The sequence below is a fragment of the Eurypyga helias genome, unplaced genomic scaffold (genome assembly GCF_000690775.1).
Source record: "Eurypyga helias isolate BGI_N326 unplaced genomic scaffold, ASM69077v1 scaffold3211, whole genome shotgun sequence".
NCBI lineage: Eukaryota > Metazoa > Chordata > Aves > Eurypygiformes > Eurypygidae > Eurypyga > Eurypyga helias.
In genome coordinates, this window is record NW_010230015.1 from 65,291 (window position 1) to 83,171 (window position 17,881).

General features: G+C 41.3%; 1 protein-coding gene across 1 annotated transcript in view; it reads left to right on the forward strand.

Annotated features, from left to right (window-relative positions):
- Positions 1 to 12,993, forward strand: part of ACSS3 (acyl-CoA synthetase short-chain family member 3) — a 78,197-nt gene extending 65,204 nt beyond the window's left edge. The window contains exons 12-16 of the mRNA XM_010160585.1: positions 6,309 to 6,390; positions 7,357 to 7,479; positions 12,212 to 12,311; positions 12,395 to 12,570; positions 12,857 to 12,993. Coding sequence (XP_010158887.1) covers positions 6,309 to 6,390; positions 7,357 to 7,479; positions 12,212 to 12,311; positions 12,395 to 12,570; positions 12,857 to 12,922 — 547 coding nt within the window. The 3' untranslated portion in view covers positions 12,923 to 12,993. The remainder of the gene's footprint in view (positions 1 to 6,308; positions 6,391 to 7,356; positions 7,480 to 12,211; positions 12,312 to 12,394; positions 12,571 to 12,856) is intronic.
- The last annotated feature ends 4,888 nt before the right edge of the window (positions 12,994 to 17,881 follow it).

Here is a 17,881-nt window from a genome sequence, read left to right on the forward strand (position 1 = left end):
TGCCCAGGAGGAAAAGGAGGCTGGGAGGTGATGGCAGTGGGGAAGCAAGGGAAGCCTTCCATCTGAAGCCAAGAGAGGGGGGTCTATGGCCTTAGCTCAGAAGAAAGACAGTTAAGTAGAAGCTACCCAAGATGCCAAAAGAGCCATGGAAGATATTTTCATTATATAGTGTCTCAGTAATGAATGTTTTCAATTTTTCTCTTTTTAAAAGTGTGCGACACTATTGCTGTTCTGTGCTTTTAAAAGAATATATTCTTTTATCATTCAGTTTGATCCAGTGATAAAAACCAGTACTCAATATTCTGTAATTTTCTTCTATGAATGTAATAATCCCTAAAATTCAAGTATTTAGACATTCTAAGAAACATCTCTCTTTCTCACATGTGATTGTTCTAGAGTGTCTGAAGGGGACTAAGCTGTATCTCCATTGCTTGGCTTTATTTTTTGTCATTTTAATGATGTGCTTTGCCATATTGGAAGTGGTGTCAAATGTTTCCCTATTAATTTTTTAAATATAAAATAAATAAAAAAATGCAGAATATTAAAGGCAACCCAACAGAGGACATGCTGCAGACCAGTCTGAGTGGCTGCCCTCAGGGAAGATTGCTGGAGGGAGAAAAGCCTTGCTTGTAGAACTGTGTAAGGAGAGTGAGCCATCCTGCACAGGCCACTTGCAGTATGTTCTTGTAAGTAAAGGTCATCGTGGATATGATGATAGTAAAACCATTAATGCATTATGTTCAGTTCGCCCATATTTCCAGAGGCTGTTGAGAAACTGGCTGGGTTTTGGAGAAGGTGTGAATGAGAGTGACTTAAGTGCTGGAAAGCTTGGCTTAAAGAAACGTACAGTTTAACCTGTGCTATATAGCTCATCCAAGATCAGCTGAGTGATGAATTTATCAAGGTCAGGAAATACCCACAGGACAAAGACGTCTCTGAGAGACTGCTGTTTAATTTAGCATAAAGAGATTGGAAGCTGAACCTAGATACATTCGGATGAGAAGTAAAATACGTAACTTGAACGGTAAAGTATTAAACCATTGGAATATTTCTTTGGAATATGGTGGTTTTCTTTGACACCTCTAGGTCAGACCTGGATATCACGCACTGTCATTTAACCTAAAGTTTCAGGCTTGAAACAGGATTTAGTAGGTGACTTCCTTTAAGCTGTGTTATATGGGAGGTCAGATTAGATGGCCATGATGAATCTGTTCTCTCCCTGACAGCCTCTTTTTTACCAGCTTTGTCTTTTCCTTTCACAAGAGAAACAATGAGTAGGACTTTCAGTGTGGGAGCAGTTAGGCCAAAGGGGTTTTCCAACAGATTTCTGTCTGATTATGTGAACGTAGCATTAGAACTTTCTTTACTTCTAACCTTTTCCAATCAGTTTCGATAGTTTTTTTTATGCTTTCTCTCTTCCCCACAAAACTATAGTCTTTATTTTCTGCAAAATTCAGATTGAAACCAACTACTTCTGTGACTTCTTTCAGCTAATTAAAGGAGTATTTCATGCAGACTGTTGACTACTCTCTCTTCTCTTGCCCCTTCACCCTTTTTCCAGTCCTGTTGTTCCTCATGTCTGTAAAAGCCTCTACACTCCAAATGGCTTTCAAACTTGCAATCAAAAATTTTAAGTGATGTTTATGCACAGCACTACATAAATGCTGAGTAATAATATAGCTGCCAGTCAAGATGGTTTAGCTCCATTCACAAGCCCAAACTCCTTTAACAATGCCTTAGACTTGCTCTGAGTGACTGTAATGAACAGCCTGTGAGTACCATTGTCTACCAAAAAATAAAAGGATGTCTTTTCTGAAACTCAGCGAGGTAGCATCTCTAATAGTTTTTGAATTTCATGTGTACTTGCAGAAATCTGCCTCTCTGTAAATTACCTTGTGAGTGCTGTGTCTATAATTGCTTTGTTCCTTCAACAAGGAATCTTACATCATTTCAATGAGTGGCATCCTGAAAGGATGTGACACATGGAGTCAGATTTTCTTGGGCTAAGCTAAAGGTGGGCTGTTCTGTGTGAGGTCAGCCACCGTTTTCTGAAAAATGACTGAACTGTGAAACAATGCTTAAGAAAAGGGGTATTGGTGGTCATTTAAAATTCTCTAGTAGGGAACAGTTATTGGGAAAGCACTTCAGAGTTTTTCTGTGATGCTGCTGCCAAGCTCACCTAATCTGTCTCAGTTTCCCCACTTTACAATGAAATTACTTTCTTATCTTTGAAAAATGTAACCAGACCGTATCTCTGTAAAATGAACCCATATAATTTACATCATTAATTTACACAGTTTACCTAGTTTTCCTGGTGCTGTTTTAAACGTATTCAACCTTGAAATGAGAAATGGGCCTGTATTCCCATATATCTGCAATTTTCACCTTAATTTCACTGGAGCAAATGGGGAATAGCATCATTTGTACTGCTGTTGCTGTATGGGTGAAAGATTGGCGTAAGTGGGAACAAAATGAGACCTATACTTTTTTGTTTGTTTGTTTGTTTTTAAGTTTGAAATCCAAAAGCAGACTCTTCTCATGTTCAGGTGCGTTGATTCAGCTCAGTGTGGGTTTTTGGCTTGAACCTCGACTTGGGTTTGACTGTGCCTGTGCCTTGCTAGTTAAATGAGCTGAGTTGACTGTAGTTACCCTCATCTAATATAGCTGGTAACACATTCATATTTTCGAAAACATTGGCAAGCTTGTCTTGAGCTTGTGTTTGTTGAGGCTCGTGACTGTCCTCTTCAGAAGGAAGAAGCAGTGACGAGTTACAGGATGCTGCCAGAGTTATGACCATATGAAAAATACAAGCAGGAACCGTGTAAAGGAGGGTTTATCTTTAAACTGATAGCAGCTGCAAAGGCTCAACACTGGCTGGTTTGTGGCTCGGGATGCCAGATGAGAGAGAGGAGTTAACAGATAGCTAGAGAAATACAGTAAATACCTCCCAGAGGGAAACGAGGGAAAGTGACTTCTGTGTATATTGTGGAAGTGATGATGAAGGAACTTACCTCCTGACTTGCTTTTCTGTGCTCCTGTCGCTTGTGAAAAGAAAGCAGGATCACATCTGGGACAATCATGCTTATTTGTGCATAGCTGGCATTTTTTGGTCTATGTATCCTCTTAATAAAAATAACCCCAAAAGGCCTTGAGTATCAGCTCAGTGGTTGGATGAGGAGGTAAGAGTCTTTAAATAGAGAAACTTTTGTAGGTGTGTGTTATATTTCCTAGGGAGAACAAACCCAAACCAACATCTAAAAATGTTCCTATTTTATGGAGGGGTTGAGGAAAGGAAGAGACGTTGGCTTTCAGGTTGGTGTTATTTTCTAACTATCTGATTCTCTCTCTTCTGGCTCCTTTCATATAATTATGATCCAGTTCTGCTCCCTTTGGAATTCATGGCAGTATTCCCACTGACAGCAGTGGGATGAAGGTATTTTGGCTCTGGGCATTCTAATCCTCGTGTCCTGGTAAAATTCCAATACACACAATTATGCTCTCGTAAGCTGAATTCTACCTTTATAAAATTAATTAACTATTTGTGTTTGCACAGCAGCTAGAAATTCTAGTCAGTTGTGATGCTGTGAACTTCACTGTCACGGAAGAATTGTGTGTGCTCCATTGCTCTGGACTTATTTCGCCGGAAAGGTGGACACATGGAAGATTGCATTCAGTTTTTGCTTAGTAGATGGAATGGAGTCCTAACTGCAAGTGATCTTTTACAGAAACCCACAGAGGCACATTTTCAGATTGTGTCTGCACTGGTCTAGGATTTGTGCTGTAGTGATACCTGGGTAGCTAGTACTTTAGCATTTTGGTTTCCACAGACTCAAAAAATACTCACCGTGGATGTATTTATCACTGGAATTTGCTTAAAAAAAAAAAAAAAAACACCCAAAAGCCCAACAAAAAACAACCAACCAACCAAAACAAGGAGAAACAAACAAAAAAACAAGCCCCCAACCCCAGAATGATGGGACCAGGATTATACTTCTGGTGGTATGTTGCATATTTCTTTGTTCAGATTTCTAAACAATTACAGTTACAGAAAGGAAAATATTTTTTGGATCTCATCGATAAAACTCCTTTTATTTAATGACTGCCTGCAAAGTACTGAATAGGGCTGTGGAGAAATTATTAAGGACTTGTCAATACAAATTTTCCTTTCTGTCCCATCACAAGGATGTTTCAGACCGCTAACTGAATTTAAAGTGCAAAATCTGCAATGACTGAGGCTGTTATGAATTGCTGTGCTATTAGCAACCAGGCAACAACCATAGTAACTACCATTCCCTAGTGGTTTTCTTGAATCCTAGCAAGAGATTTTTCTTTTTAACTCATACATACACAGTGGGATCAATATATTGTTTTCAATTAATTTTTTTCAAGGCAAATACTCTATAGGTCAGGTCTGTGTATCACAAGGATTCTTACAAAGCTTGAAAAAGCCTAAAATACGCCAGAGCATTCCCTGCAGATGGGCAGAAGCCAACTTGCTGTCCTGAAGCCTGGGTGACTACCTGGGAAGTGTCTTGACATTTTGGGCCTTACCTTAACCATACTTCCAGGGAATGTGATTAAAGGGTGTGTTGAGCCAGAACACTCAGAGGCAGCAGTAATATTTATAGTAGTATGTTCTATTATGCTAAATGAGCTGAACTAAGCTGAAAAACACTTGAATTATAAAAAAAAAATCATGGATTTGAGTCATTACTAGATGATGTGGCTTGTGCTCTTTATACTATATTTAGGTTATTAAAAAAAAAAAAAATTTTTGTGACGTTAGATATGTGCATGTCGCTGAGCTGGTACCTCCCGTTCTTGTGACCTGAGCATTGAAGGAGACTCGTAATGTCGTCAGTGTTGCTATGCTACGGAGGGGTGTTTTACTGCAGGAGATGTTGCCTTTGTGTGTCACAGGGGCACTACTGGAGTAGAAAATAATATACCTCTGGCTAAAAGTTTGCTGGCTAGGAATGCAGGCATATGCTGGGAAAGTCGGTATGAGGCGTTTATGATTTTATCTGTATAAATACGCTTGCTTGCAGAGTCTTTCTCTGTTACTAGGGTTAAGCTTCACAAAACTTGTGGTGATGTGTCTGAATGTGTATCTCTTAAGCAGTTGAAGCTGTGTTTAACCCTGTCAGATCTTTGAAGGAAAAAACAACTACTTCTTTGTTAGCTGAAACTTCTGTAGCTTCTCTTCTTCTGGAAGATATGCATGTGAAATATCCCGTGTTTTGTCATGCCCATATCCTTGACAGAAAATATGGGTGTATAGTATGCATTGAAATCTCAACTAATAAAGCAATCCAGACTCCTGCAGATTCAGTTCTTAAAAAAATAAGTCCAGTTATTTTAGAGGCTTCTAAAAGTGAATTTTATCAATACACTTCCAAAGAACTCCTCCAGTAATACCAATAATATTATGCACAGTTTAAATAAAAAAGAAAAGCATTTTTATTCAGATTCTCATGACTGAAGTTGAGTTATGTCTTTTTACGGAAACTGAAGATCCATGCATCTGGATAATTCATATGCCTATATGTGTGTGAGTGTGTATGTGTGTTAAAGAAAGAGATACCTGTAACAATGAAATTGTCTGTATCATGGCATATATGCACAGATTTCTGTCAGATACTTCAGTCTCGGAAACGCTGAAAACAGAATGATGATAACATATTTATAGTACAATATATAGTGTTTACTGGACCAAACATTATTTTAGTGAATGCCAGAGATGCTTTATGTTCTATAAAAGGTATCATCTGGATGCATTTCTGTGCAGGTGATCACAGCAAATATGTGGTTTAAGGCTGCAAGAACTGGGCTTGTTCAGCCTGGAGAAGAGGAGGCTCCGAGGAGACCTCATTGCAGCTTTCCAGTATCTGAAGGGGGCCTACAAGGGTACTGGGAGAGGACTTTTTACAAGAGCCTGTAGTGATAGGACAAGGGGTAACAGGTACAAATTTGAAACAGGGAGGTTTAGATTAGAGATCAGGAAGAAATTCTTCACAGAGAGGGTGGTGAGGCACTGGAACAGGTTGCCCAGAGAAGCTGTGGATGCCCCATCCCTGGAAGTGTTCAAGGCCAGGCTGGATGAGGCTTGGAGCAACCTGGTCTAGTGGAAGGTGTCCCTGCCCATGGCAGGGGGGTTAGAACTAGATGGTCTTTAAGGTCCCTTCCAACCCAAACAATTCCATGGTTCTTTGATTAATTATCCAAATGTAAAGTATGAATGGAAAGCATGAGTTGTACTCATTATATCTGTGTTTCTAACTACTTCTCTCTGCTCTTCTTAATTTAAGGTTGCCTTTGCCTCCTGGAGCATTCTCAGGTCTTTGGGAAAATCAGGAAACATTCCAGAAGTTATATTTCCAAAAATTTCCAGTAAGAATTACAAAATAAACTATATAAACTTTTGGTAATCCTGCATAAATTAGTGATAGTAGATTTAAACTGGACAACACACAAAATTATCATATCTTATTTTAATGGGAGATCTTTGATGTACGTTATAGAACATTTCAAGGTAAAACTTTCTTTGTACATGCTTGGAGCTTGTGGGCACACGTTTAAGATCTGAAGTGGAAGAAGTAAACCTCAAGCTTGTGAACATGAAGGTTGGTTTGTAATTTGATCTAATAAAAGATATAAGCCTTGCAACCGTAGACCAGCGTAGCTTCAAAGGTAGTGCTGCTGCTGACATGCAGTCATTCTAACATAGTACCAGTCCAAAACGAACGCTTGCCACTCTGCATGTAAATACATTGGAGGCTTCTTACTAAATTAGGCTTGTTTCCTTGTCAGATGAACTATCCAAGGAGTGGTTTCTCCCTTCCTGTATAGAAGTAGACAGATTGGTCCTATGTGAATGCCCCAAATGGAAGATTTGGTTCAATAAAAGTAAATGAGTGAATTGATCAGGCAAATTATTTTTCGTGTGTACTTGTATCATCATGCTGTGTGTTTGGATCCAGCAAACAGGAATATATTTAGGAGTAATTTGACTACTGTCATTGAATTGTAACAATTCCATTCTCCTTGTGTAGATTCAGGCAACATCATTTGCCAAGTTGTCAGGCATCAAAGTAAGCAGCGTTGGAAAAAATCCAGGTTTATGTATTGTATTATGATGTGTTCTGTTCTGTCTTAACAAGGAATACAAAACCTTTCTGGAAAGGGAGCACAGTATATTATGACATAAGAATGGTGAAAAATATTAGAGAATTAAACCTTTTGTTTCAGATGAAATATATTTTTGGTGCCCAATCAGCTTTGTTTGTTGGTTTCCTGGGCTATCCGTGGATGTTCCTAATACTATTTCTGAGTTAATTTTGGTTGTGTTGTCTTTAGGGATATTATGACACTATGGATGCAGGTTATATGGATGAAGATGGCTATTTATATGTCCTGTCTCGAGCTGATGATGTGATCAATGTTGCTGGACACAGAATTTCAGCAGGCGCCATTGAAGAGGTGAGCATTGCCTGACAGTAAAACAGAAGAGCAAGAGATAAATAAAGCAAGCTGAGACTGAAAATCTCACAAAACCTCTCATTTTCTTTTTGCCTTTTTTGATTTTTGCATTCCCATTGGTACTTTTAAACAAAATGTCGTTTCAGTACTTCCTATTAAGGTTCTTTCCAGGACCATAATAAATTTAGTCAACAACAGGCAGTTTGTACCATGGGATTGATAAAACGGGCATGATCTGACATATGAAGGTGGAGTTAAGAGGCAATTATGGTAGCATGGGAAACATTCTGAAGCACTCTGATAACATACTTGTTTGGGAATACGTTAAGGTAATGTAGGGTCAGTGTGCCAAGTAGTTTCACCAGCTACTGTAGTTACTTAGGGATAGAAACTTTTATTTCTAAAATCGAGTTTTTAGTTGTGTTTTTCTAAAGTGCTTGGTGTTTGAATTCTTTTCACATAGACTCACATTCAGTGATTTTTTTCCTGATTTAAAGTTTCCTTCGCATTTTCTTGAGAGCTGTTTTGTCTCTTATTGTATGAGCAGTGCTAAATGAACAATGAAAATTTCTGTAAAAAAAACCCTGCTGTTAAATTGAAAGTCATTAATGTAATACCCATGCAGCATAAAAAGTTGAAAATAGTGCAGTTCATAATAGTATCTGAATTTCATATCACTGTTCAGTCACCTCTCTGGAACCGCTGTGATTGATTGCCAGTTGCAAATTTCCCTGATGACAAATCAATTGCTTATTCAGGCGGTTTAGGAAAAGATGTGCTGGGCATGTACAAGGGAAAAATACTTTTAGGAACTCTGAATTTAACTGTTCACTGAATCGCAAACTAATCTGTTAGTCATTTTTTGCTCGATATTGTCTATTGGTCTGGTGATTATTTTTTTTAAATGCTAGAAAACTCAGAGGAAAATTTGATTACACAGAAGCGAGCACATTCAGATCAACGTAGGCAATCCTCCGAGGATCGGTCAGCCAGGGAGCTGAACCAGCCGCTGCTGTGACGTGGGTTCTGAAGCCGTAAAGGTGGCTTCCAGCCTGCTTAAACCTCTTTGCCTTTGAAGTCAGACTTTTGTGTTGCTCTACTAAAGCGCAGCAGGGAATCTCATCCCCAGCCCTTACTGCTCTGCTGCTCGGGGCTGAGCTGGGCATTGTTGCTTCGCTTCAGGCTGAGTCTGAAGCCAGTATAACAGATGAATTGAATCACCTCCTCGGCTGTATTACCTTTGTATCCATTGTCCCGAGCTCGCTGTCTCCGTTTTTCTCCCTCCTCGTTAGGTCTTTCCCCGAGAAACAAAAAACCTTTCATCACTGTGAAATTCTAGAAGCTTTTCTGTTCACCTTTTGAACAAAGCTAAAAACCCAGACTGTTGTTAATGCATGCACAGCAAGTTGCTAGTTAAACAGGAAAGCATTAACAAGATCACAATTAGCTCTTCGGTAAGATCAGTAAATACAGAATTAGAGGTTCATTGAATCGCCATCTAATTAAGAGGCAGTCACCTCGTTGAGCAAGTATATTACCTGCAGTTACCTTGTAGCTGCATTTCAAGCCTAACAAGATTTTCCTTAGAGCTTTGGCTAAGAATTTCAGCTTCATTATTTTCTAAACAATTAGTTTCTTTGTCTGAGGTATCGGTTAGTACCACGGGGCTCAGTCTTTACTGCAGCGCAGTAGGTGTTACTGCTCGCGTTGCCGGTCGGTGGGTGCCAGCCATTACGGTAACCTCAGCTTGTGTTGTTCCACCCATCTCTTTCATCTGTACGTCTGACTCGACTCCGAAAAAGCCCAAATGAAATCTAAGGCAACAGGCTTGAAGTTGCAGAATGTGGCATGAGAAATTCCATTCCTGATGGTTTCTGTCTGCTGCCACCTTAGACGTCTGTCTCGGTGCCCAGTGATCATTCCAGGAATGCTGTTTCACTTTCTCGAGACTTTTCTTGCTTTTAAACAACTATTAAATATCTAGTGATGATTCTGTTTTCTGTTCTTCTTTTCAGCTGTCTTACAAAATTTGATAACTTTTAAATTAGCATGTACACTTCCAGTCATGTGAAATCAGGTGTCCCAAGGTTGATAAGATTTTGGGTAGACTTGTGAAGGAAAATATCACAGTGACTGGAATATTCCATCCTAACATAAGAATTTTATGAGCACTTGACAGACTGGAATGACACAAACAAGCTACTACAAACCAAGCTGGCAGCACTTCAATCTCCACTGCAGGGTTCCTGTTCATGCCTGATAGGTAATTGTGGTGTTGGTGGTAATGTCAGTTTACTGCAGAACCTTCTGCCTGTGTTTTTTTGTGGAAAACATAGTTCCTCTGGTTGTGCACCTCACTAGTCTACTTTTCCATAATTCATTGCACTTCCTTCTTTTCCTTTTTCTTTTTAAATTTTTTTTCTTTCCCAATGGCAAGCAGGTTGCTGTGGTCAGGGCTGAGAAGTCAGAGCAATACAGAATGGGTATTTATAGCAGAAATGGAGTGCATTATTGAGGCTCTGGACAAGAAGTGACCGAAGCTCATAGGTGCATGTGATGCATTGAAATACCATGGAGATCGTGAGATTCATTCCCATACGATTTGATGACTTCTGGACAAAGTAGACAGCATCTAACTTCAAATGCACTTGTGTATATTTAGCTTCAGCATTTTTGCAGAAAAAAAATATACCGTTCTGCTTCTGGGAGGATCCCAGCCAGGACTAACTCGGGGCTGTTGCACTTGCCGTTCTGGATACGGCTTGTGCGCATCCCGTTTCATTGCTGTCAAAGATGTAGTTTCAAAAGGTGGGTGTAAATGGTCATGCTTCTGTACTTTGATAGGGCATGCTTCTAATATTAAGCTAAGTATTTCCTGTTTGCTTTTTTGTAGCATGGGACATTGTTGGGATTATAGTCGTTCTGTCAAACAAAGAAAGCAAGAAACACTTGGTGCAGATTTATTTTGCTAAAACCTGCTTGGTTTGTGTTATAATGACCGTGGCACAGAGAGCTGATTTCTCCTTCCTGGTTTGACTACAGATCTTAAGGATGGCGAAATCTTCATTTAGGATGGGTTATGGGAATCCCTTTGAATTGTTCCTTCCACCATCGGTTTCACAACCAGGTCACATACACACACAAGAGCCTTCCTTCTGATAACTGGAACAGCAGTGATTCAGCTCTTCCTTCTTTCATTTTTATTTCTCCTGTCTTCTCTGTACCTTTCCAGTCTTCTTCCTCAGGCTCACACTGTTGTGTGAGTAGCCAATAAAAATGTGGTGCTCCTACTTTAAAGAAAAAAACCTTTCTTCTTAAAACTTCTTTCAGTTGGTCTTCCTCTCAGTCATCCATTCCACTGCTTTTGATTTTGACAACACAATATGTGAAAATCTGTTACTGGCAAACATGTAGTCCTTGTATGCACAGACAAATTCATCTGCACAGTCACATTATGTGACTTCTCTGTGGCTTTTGTGTAGGGTCACGTTAGTGGTTGAGTCTGTGGTTGAGTACAGAGGGTACGTTGGAAGCAATGTTGATGGCAAGATGCCCCAAGGGATGCTGATAACTACATGAAAAGAGCCACTTGCTTTGGAAGGGGATTCATAACTGCTGGTATCTTAAGGCCAACTTTGCCCTAGACTTGGTGACACAATTCTCAGTATCCGTTCTTCCAGGAGTGCGAACCTCATCTGGCTAATTGGAAAGAAAAGAGAATCTCTCACTCTTTCATTCCCTAAAAGAGCGTTTGAGATATTAGTGCTACTGTCCATCACTTGTTGTGCTGGATTCATTCAGGAAAGAGTTAACTCTCCTTACTGTGGCTGCTAGGAAGCTGTGTTCCTGGATGCAGGGAGCAGCACTGATAAGTTCTTAGCTGGCTCTGAGGAATGTCTGTACCAGTTTCAAGGTCTTTTCTCCGCTTCTGATACTGCAGCTGCGTTCCCAGCTCTCGCGGTCTCGCTACAGAGAGTGCGGGGACATAGAGTTCAGACCCCTGACACAAACTGGCCAAAGAGGTATTTCATCCATAATACGTCATGCTCGGGGCAGAGACGAGGAGGGGGTCCGGTCGCCATTACTCTCTCTCCCTCACTCTCTCTCCTTCACTCCTATACACCTGCTAATCCTCACAGACTCCTGCGTTAGCTGCTTCGCTAACTCCTGTGCTGGCTGGTTCATGAGGGAGTTGGTGGGTTTGTTTAGTTTTCCCGGGCTGCTATCGCTGAGAGGGTTCGTTCAGAATCTGCTGAATCTGCTCGGCCTGTGGCCCTCGGGCTGCGATCGCTCTCGGGCTGCGGCTCTCGGGCTCTCTGGGTCTGACTCCCACTGCTCAGCACCTGTTGTGCATCAGTCAGTGGGGGGTGAGGAATTGTATCATATTGTATCATATGTTTTATTTTCTATTATTTTAATTATTTATTAGTACTAGCACTTATATATATGTATTTAGATTTAATTAGTAAATAGTTCTTATCTCAGTTTTATGAGTTTCTTTATTTCTTTTTCCTCTGATTCTTCCCCTCCACTGGAGGAGGGGAGGAGGATTTGTGAGAGCGGCTTTGTGGTATTTTTCTAGCCGGAGTTAAACCACAACACTTGTGTAATTGTGTAAATGCGTAATAGGAGGGAGGGGACTCTGGTTTGTCTCCCTTTTTTGTCTAAGGAGGTTTTCACTGAAAAGTACAGTTATTACTTGTTCAGTTTAGCTTTGTTTTCTGTCCCTCAGTGTGTTCTGTTCCATCACGCTGTGGCAGACTGTGCTGTTGTGGGCCAGGAGGATCCTTTAAAAGGACACGTTCCATTTGCGCTGTGTGTACTGAGAGAAGGTGAGAGCTCGATGCTGCTGATTGGCTTGCAAAAGGCTTGCAAAAGTCCCAGAAAGGTTAAAGGATATGAACTTCTTAACTAGGTATAAAGGTGGAAGAGAAGATGATTTTGGAAGAGATTGTTGAGCGAGTTAGAACTAACATTGGTCCGGTGGCAGCTTTCCAGAAGGGAGTATTTGTGAAACAGCTACCGAAAACACGCTCTGGCAAGATACCACGTTCAGCCCTTTCTGCACTTGTCAGTGGAAAGCCGTACAAGGTAGGTCGGAGATGCATGCTTTAATAATGGACCAGGCACACGTGCGCAGCCAAAGACACAGCACCATGGTTTTGATTCTCTAGAACATTCTGTGTGTCTGTGACTTCAGGTCGTCATATTTTATTTCTCCTGTGTCTTACTCAAAAGGTTTTCACGTTCCAGAGCTTTCCAGATGCCGCCTTCTTGATTGCTTTTGAAGGCTAGGTTTAGATTTTCTGAAGGAAATTGTGTCTTACTGTGGAAGGACGGCAGTCTCCTGTCACATCTGTATGTTCTTCCTTTGCAGGTAACACCGACCATTGAAGACGCCAGCGTGTTTAACCACATTGAAGAAGTGCTAAAGAAAAAATAAATGGGATAACAGGTTGATAACAAATGTCTCTGTTACTGAAGTATACCAAGAGGCTTTCTTCTAGGAAATACCACATTTTAAAAAACTATCATGATTTGGGACTAGAGTTTTTTTACTTCAGAAAAGTTACAGTGTGCTTTACCCTATTGTCATAGACAATGACGCACACTAAAATCTCTGCATGTTGTCATTATATGCTGGATATCAATGCTGAGAATTGCACATAGAATTCAGGCATTCCTTGAAGGGAAGGAGTCTCTGGATTGTCTCGCAGGATACCATGTGACCTTACGTGTCAATCTGTTACTGTCTAATGTGACCAGTAACTTGAGTTTCCCTAAAACAGTTTACAAAAGGTAAGTCATGAACTGAGGACAGCAATAAATAAGAATTCCAATGAGAAAATTATTGCAGACATAAATTGTCCTCCCTTGTAAATTATGAGCCTCTCTTCCATTTTTTATAAATTTTAAAATTTTTATATTCGTTTTCTTGACTCCACTGATTTCCCCCTCCCCCCAAACTTTCTGCTATAGAGTCCTCTAATTTTTTACTAAATAACTTTGAGGTGTCTGTTTTGTACAATGATACATAATCTCTGGCTTTCAAACCTGTGAAAATCTTGATTTGTTCATAGTAATATTCAATAAAAAGCACGTATTTCAAACGAAGGCAGGCATTTACCCTTTGCATTTTTTGGTAATCTTGTTGTTGCGGTGTGTATCTCTTGTGATGAGGATAACCAGGCTGTGCTTTTGCTGACAGGTTTCAGTCTTGCTGAGACATGTATAACTAAGAAATTAATCAAATACAGATACTAGCTACCCATTCTTGACTTTATAGGCCATTTCAAAATACTTACAGGTTTCTCAACAAACCAGAGGATGGAGGATTCCCTCTCCACATGCGTTACTGCTCAAGGGTTTCTGTGGGTTTGTAATTAAACGGTAAACGTAAAAACACTTTTAAAATGCACATTCACAGGAGAGTTTATAAGCAGAGAAGTTACTCAAACTCATCAGTGTTTTCCAGAGGAAGAAACAGTAAGCAATATGCAAATTCAGATGATGTTGGTATTGCAGAGAAGTTCTGTACTTAGGCTAAGCTAAGGCAGAAATGAAGTCAGAACATATTTTGCTTTGGTAGTGTGTCCCCAAAAGACTCCAGAAATCCTGGTCTCTCCTGTTGGGTAGAAGTAAGGATGCAAGCACAGCCAGGATTAGACCAGCCGATCGATGCAGGAGCTAAAAGGTGGTAGAGAAGTACTAACTAAGGTGAGCCAAACCCCAGTGTTGCCTTGTGCCTGTGACCTTGTTGCAGACTCAACGAGCTCTGCCAGCGCCATAGGACATGAATAAAATCCGTGTGTTTCCTCACTAGGGGCTGCATCCAGCTGAGCCACCTGCGTTGAACCAGGTCGTGCTGTCACCCAGTAAGTAGAGTTCCAGCCTGTGCTCTGTGTGGTTTCTGCCAAACAATTGCATGCGGAGGCAGCCGCCCCGCTCAGCTGTTTGGCTGAGTTAAAAATCACAGTCTGAACAGGGAGGAGAAGCCTTGAAAGACTGAGTGAAGGCTGACGATGCCTTATGGTGGATATGCTAACTACACGGGCGAGTGATTCATATGCGGGAGAAATTGTGCTCCTCACTGATGTCCTGATAACTTTCTTGAAATACTTCTCACACAAGTTGCAGTTAATTGAAGTTATTTCCTTCTGGATGGATTATTCAGGCACCAAGACGTTCATTCAAGGCACATGCCAAATATTGGAGGGCCTTGCAGAAACAGCTGAAAGTATTTTTCAGCGTCATGATGCTGCAAGGGAGTGACCTACGCTGAAGAGCTGCGGGGTGAGAGCGAGATCGTGGGGGTGCCACGGGTGGGTTTTTTAGCTCAGTGATAAACCGCAAGGGTCGTATCCCAGAGAAACTGTGGCGCAGTCATGAGGGGCACGGCTGTCACTCCTTTGTACGAGGATGAAAGCCGAGACGGTGCGTTCGGTGTCGTTACCTGCTGCAGCCATGGCGGTGTGGTGGCAGAAGCAGGTTGGGATCCAGGCAGTGAGAGCATGAGCCCCTCCAGTAAAGAATAGGATGTAGGACAGGATAATTAATTTCCTAGATTTTGTATAGTTTTCCCAATGACACCTCATGTTCCTACACCAGTTTCCCATTTGTAAGGTAAGGTAACCTGCTTTCTAGTTTTGACTCTTTAAGGAGGGGAGAATTAATGTCAGACTTTTTCCAAAAAAAAGTAAATTAGTAATGGGCACTTGCCTTTCCGAGGGGCTGTTTGCTCATATTAATATTGACAAGAAACAACTATCTCTCATCTGAACTGTTTGTGAAGAGCTTGAACGGTTAGCATTCCTAAAAGTGTCTCCATGGCAAAAATGTTTGGAAGAACAACTTACCTGTGCTTTCTGAGGGAGCCTGAGCTGGCACTTTTTTCTTTTTTTTTTGCTCCCCCCACCCATCTGTTTTGGTGGGAATCCTTCAAAATCAAGACTGGGGTAAAAGAGAGGCAGAGGGTTCAGGCATACTCCCTCTGTTATCACCCTGGTAATGATGTGGAGGACTCCAGAAATGCCATCAGCACTCAGACAGAGTCACCTTATGGCAGCAGTACCCTATGGAAAACAGTTGGGTCATGGACACAGCTTTTGTTTTCCAGAGGAGCCTTTTGCTGAGGAACTGTGATTGCAGAATGCTTTGTCTGCAGCTTTAGCTTTGTCCCAGCTGGGGAAAGGGAGGAGTGGTGGGTCACTGTGCAGGGCTGTGGTGATGCCCAGCAGCCTGGCTGTAGCGTCAGGGAAGAACAAACCCGTTTACCAAGTGATAGGAGAGCACTGACCTAATCTGGGTTGCAGAGAGAAGCAGGGAGCAGGCAGGTTTGAGCGGTCAGGGAGTTACCGGAACTCGGCGGCAGAGGTTGATGTAGTGATTATGGCCTGTGTAGGGGCAGGGCTGGAGCCAACTGGACAGCATTTAACACAGCCACAGTTCTCACGGTTGGGAGTGGAGCTTCAGCTCGTGGGGGGTGGGGAGGGGGGCAGGGATGTACTAGGAGACTTCACACATTAGCCTTCGGTCAAAACTGACGTCACAATGGTACTCTTTCAAAAAAATACTTTTAATTCTCCTGGCGTGTTTTCGTCCCCTGTGAAATCAATGATTTGGGGGTGCTGTACTCCTGGGGCAGGAGGCCTGCAGCTTTCATGGCAAGATCTTGCTCATTCTTTCCCCAACACCCCTCCTTCCCCGCTGCCCCCTGAATCGGAGCGCGGGATGCAGAAGGAGCCCCGTGAAACGGGTGCTGGCATTTCCAGGGGGCAGCGTACCCAAACAATACCGCAACCACTGAAAATGGTGTTGGCGTTGCTGGCTTTGTGACGTTGTGGACTAAAACGATCCAAAAGGAGGTTGAGGGAGAAGGAACAGCTGCAAACCACGTCGCTTAAGGCCGCAAGAGCCGTGTCTCCATACGGGTGTGCGCGCGCCCATCCGCGAGTTCCGTGCTCCCTCTCGTGGCAGATTCTGCCCAGTAAATCCATCGCCACTCGCACCCCGTTGGTGGCAAAACGCGCTTCTGCTCAGCCGCGGGAAGCGTCTGGCATCTGAACTGTTCGAATGCTACTGCGTCCCAAGCCCCATAGACTTATAAACACAAATAGCACTGAATTCTTTTTTTATTGACATTGGGGGAGAAAAATCTTTCACCATCTGACTGACCGAAGTTTGCCAAATGAAAATAGACAAAACAAATGTTGATGTACGTGCAAACATTGCAGATCAAACTGCTAAAAGAAATAACTAAAAGACAGGTCTTCAGCTAAGGTCAAGCAGCAGAAAAATAGCAAATAGGTAAATGACTATTAGGTAGGTCTTACTTTGAAACTTCCCATTTAAACAAAGAATAAACAACAATTAACACCACCAAATAAAGCCACAGCAGGTAATAGTTGCTCTTCTAAACTTTTATACACTATATATCAAGCACTCTGTCTTTCAGTTATTTCCTCTGATAAAACTGACTTCGGTGAAGTCTCAGCAAGGCCATCTTGGCTGAAAGCGTAACGGTGGCAGGAGCCTGTCTAATGACCGACCGGTTTGCAATGAAGAAATGGTGGGGTTTGGCTTCTCCTTCCTTTCTTGGTTTTTTTTTTTGTTCTTGGTTGGATATATATCTGGAAATGAGAATCTGGTTCTATGTAAATATTACATTTAGTTTTCCGATGCTGGCTGGTGTCCGAAGATCCCGGAACGAAAAAGTGGCTCTTGGTAAAGCAAGGTGGTTCTTGGTCCGCAGGTAACTAACATAGAAGAAAGTTTTTGTGGTTTTGTATAAATCATGTTTTATTAAATTGCTTTTTTGTATGTTTGTTTGTGTAAACAGTTCTTCTGGGTTTATTTGTTTGTTTTTAAGAGGTGAGCCATCATGGTGCTTCCCTGTGGAGATCTAACATTTCCATTTTGTCTTTAGAGGTCCACTTTGGCTCCAGTTCCAGGTTAGTCAATCTATTATACATCATCAGAGGCAGGTGCTCAGCTTTAAGTGTTGACAGATTTTCTCAGGAGGAACGTGTCAAAGCTTCTAACTCTGCTAAACATATTCATTTGACTGTTACAATCCAAAAACTGTAAAAATGGTGGAATGGAAAGATACAAACAGTATTATTGACACTGTATTGTCAAATGTTTTCACTGAGACCCCATGTACCATAGATTTCATTTTTAAAAAATCATATTTATATCCATTTACATAAGACTTACACATTTTAAAAGAAATACATACACAGTAAATACGTAGATGTCTAGTATTTTACAATAAAACGGATGGAACAATGTAAAAATGAGTGGCTTCATTTGATAAAAGCTTTGGATGTGCACTACTGCCAAATTTCTGATGACAGAGATGCTGAGAGGAAAGGGGGAGGTTGTTTTGTTTTCCTTTATTTTG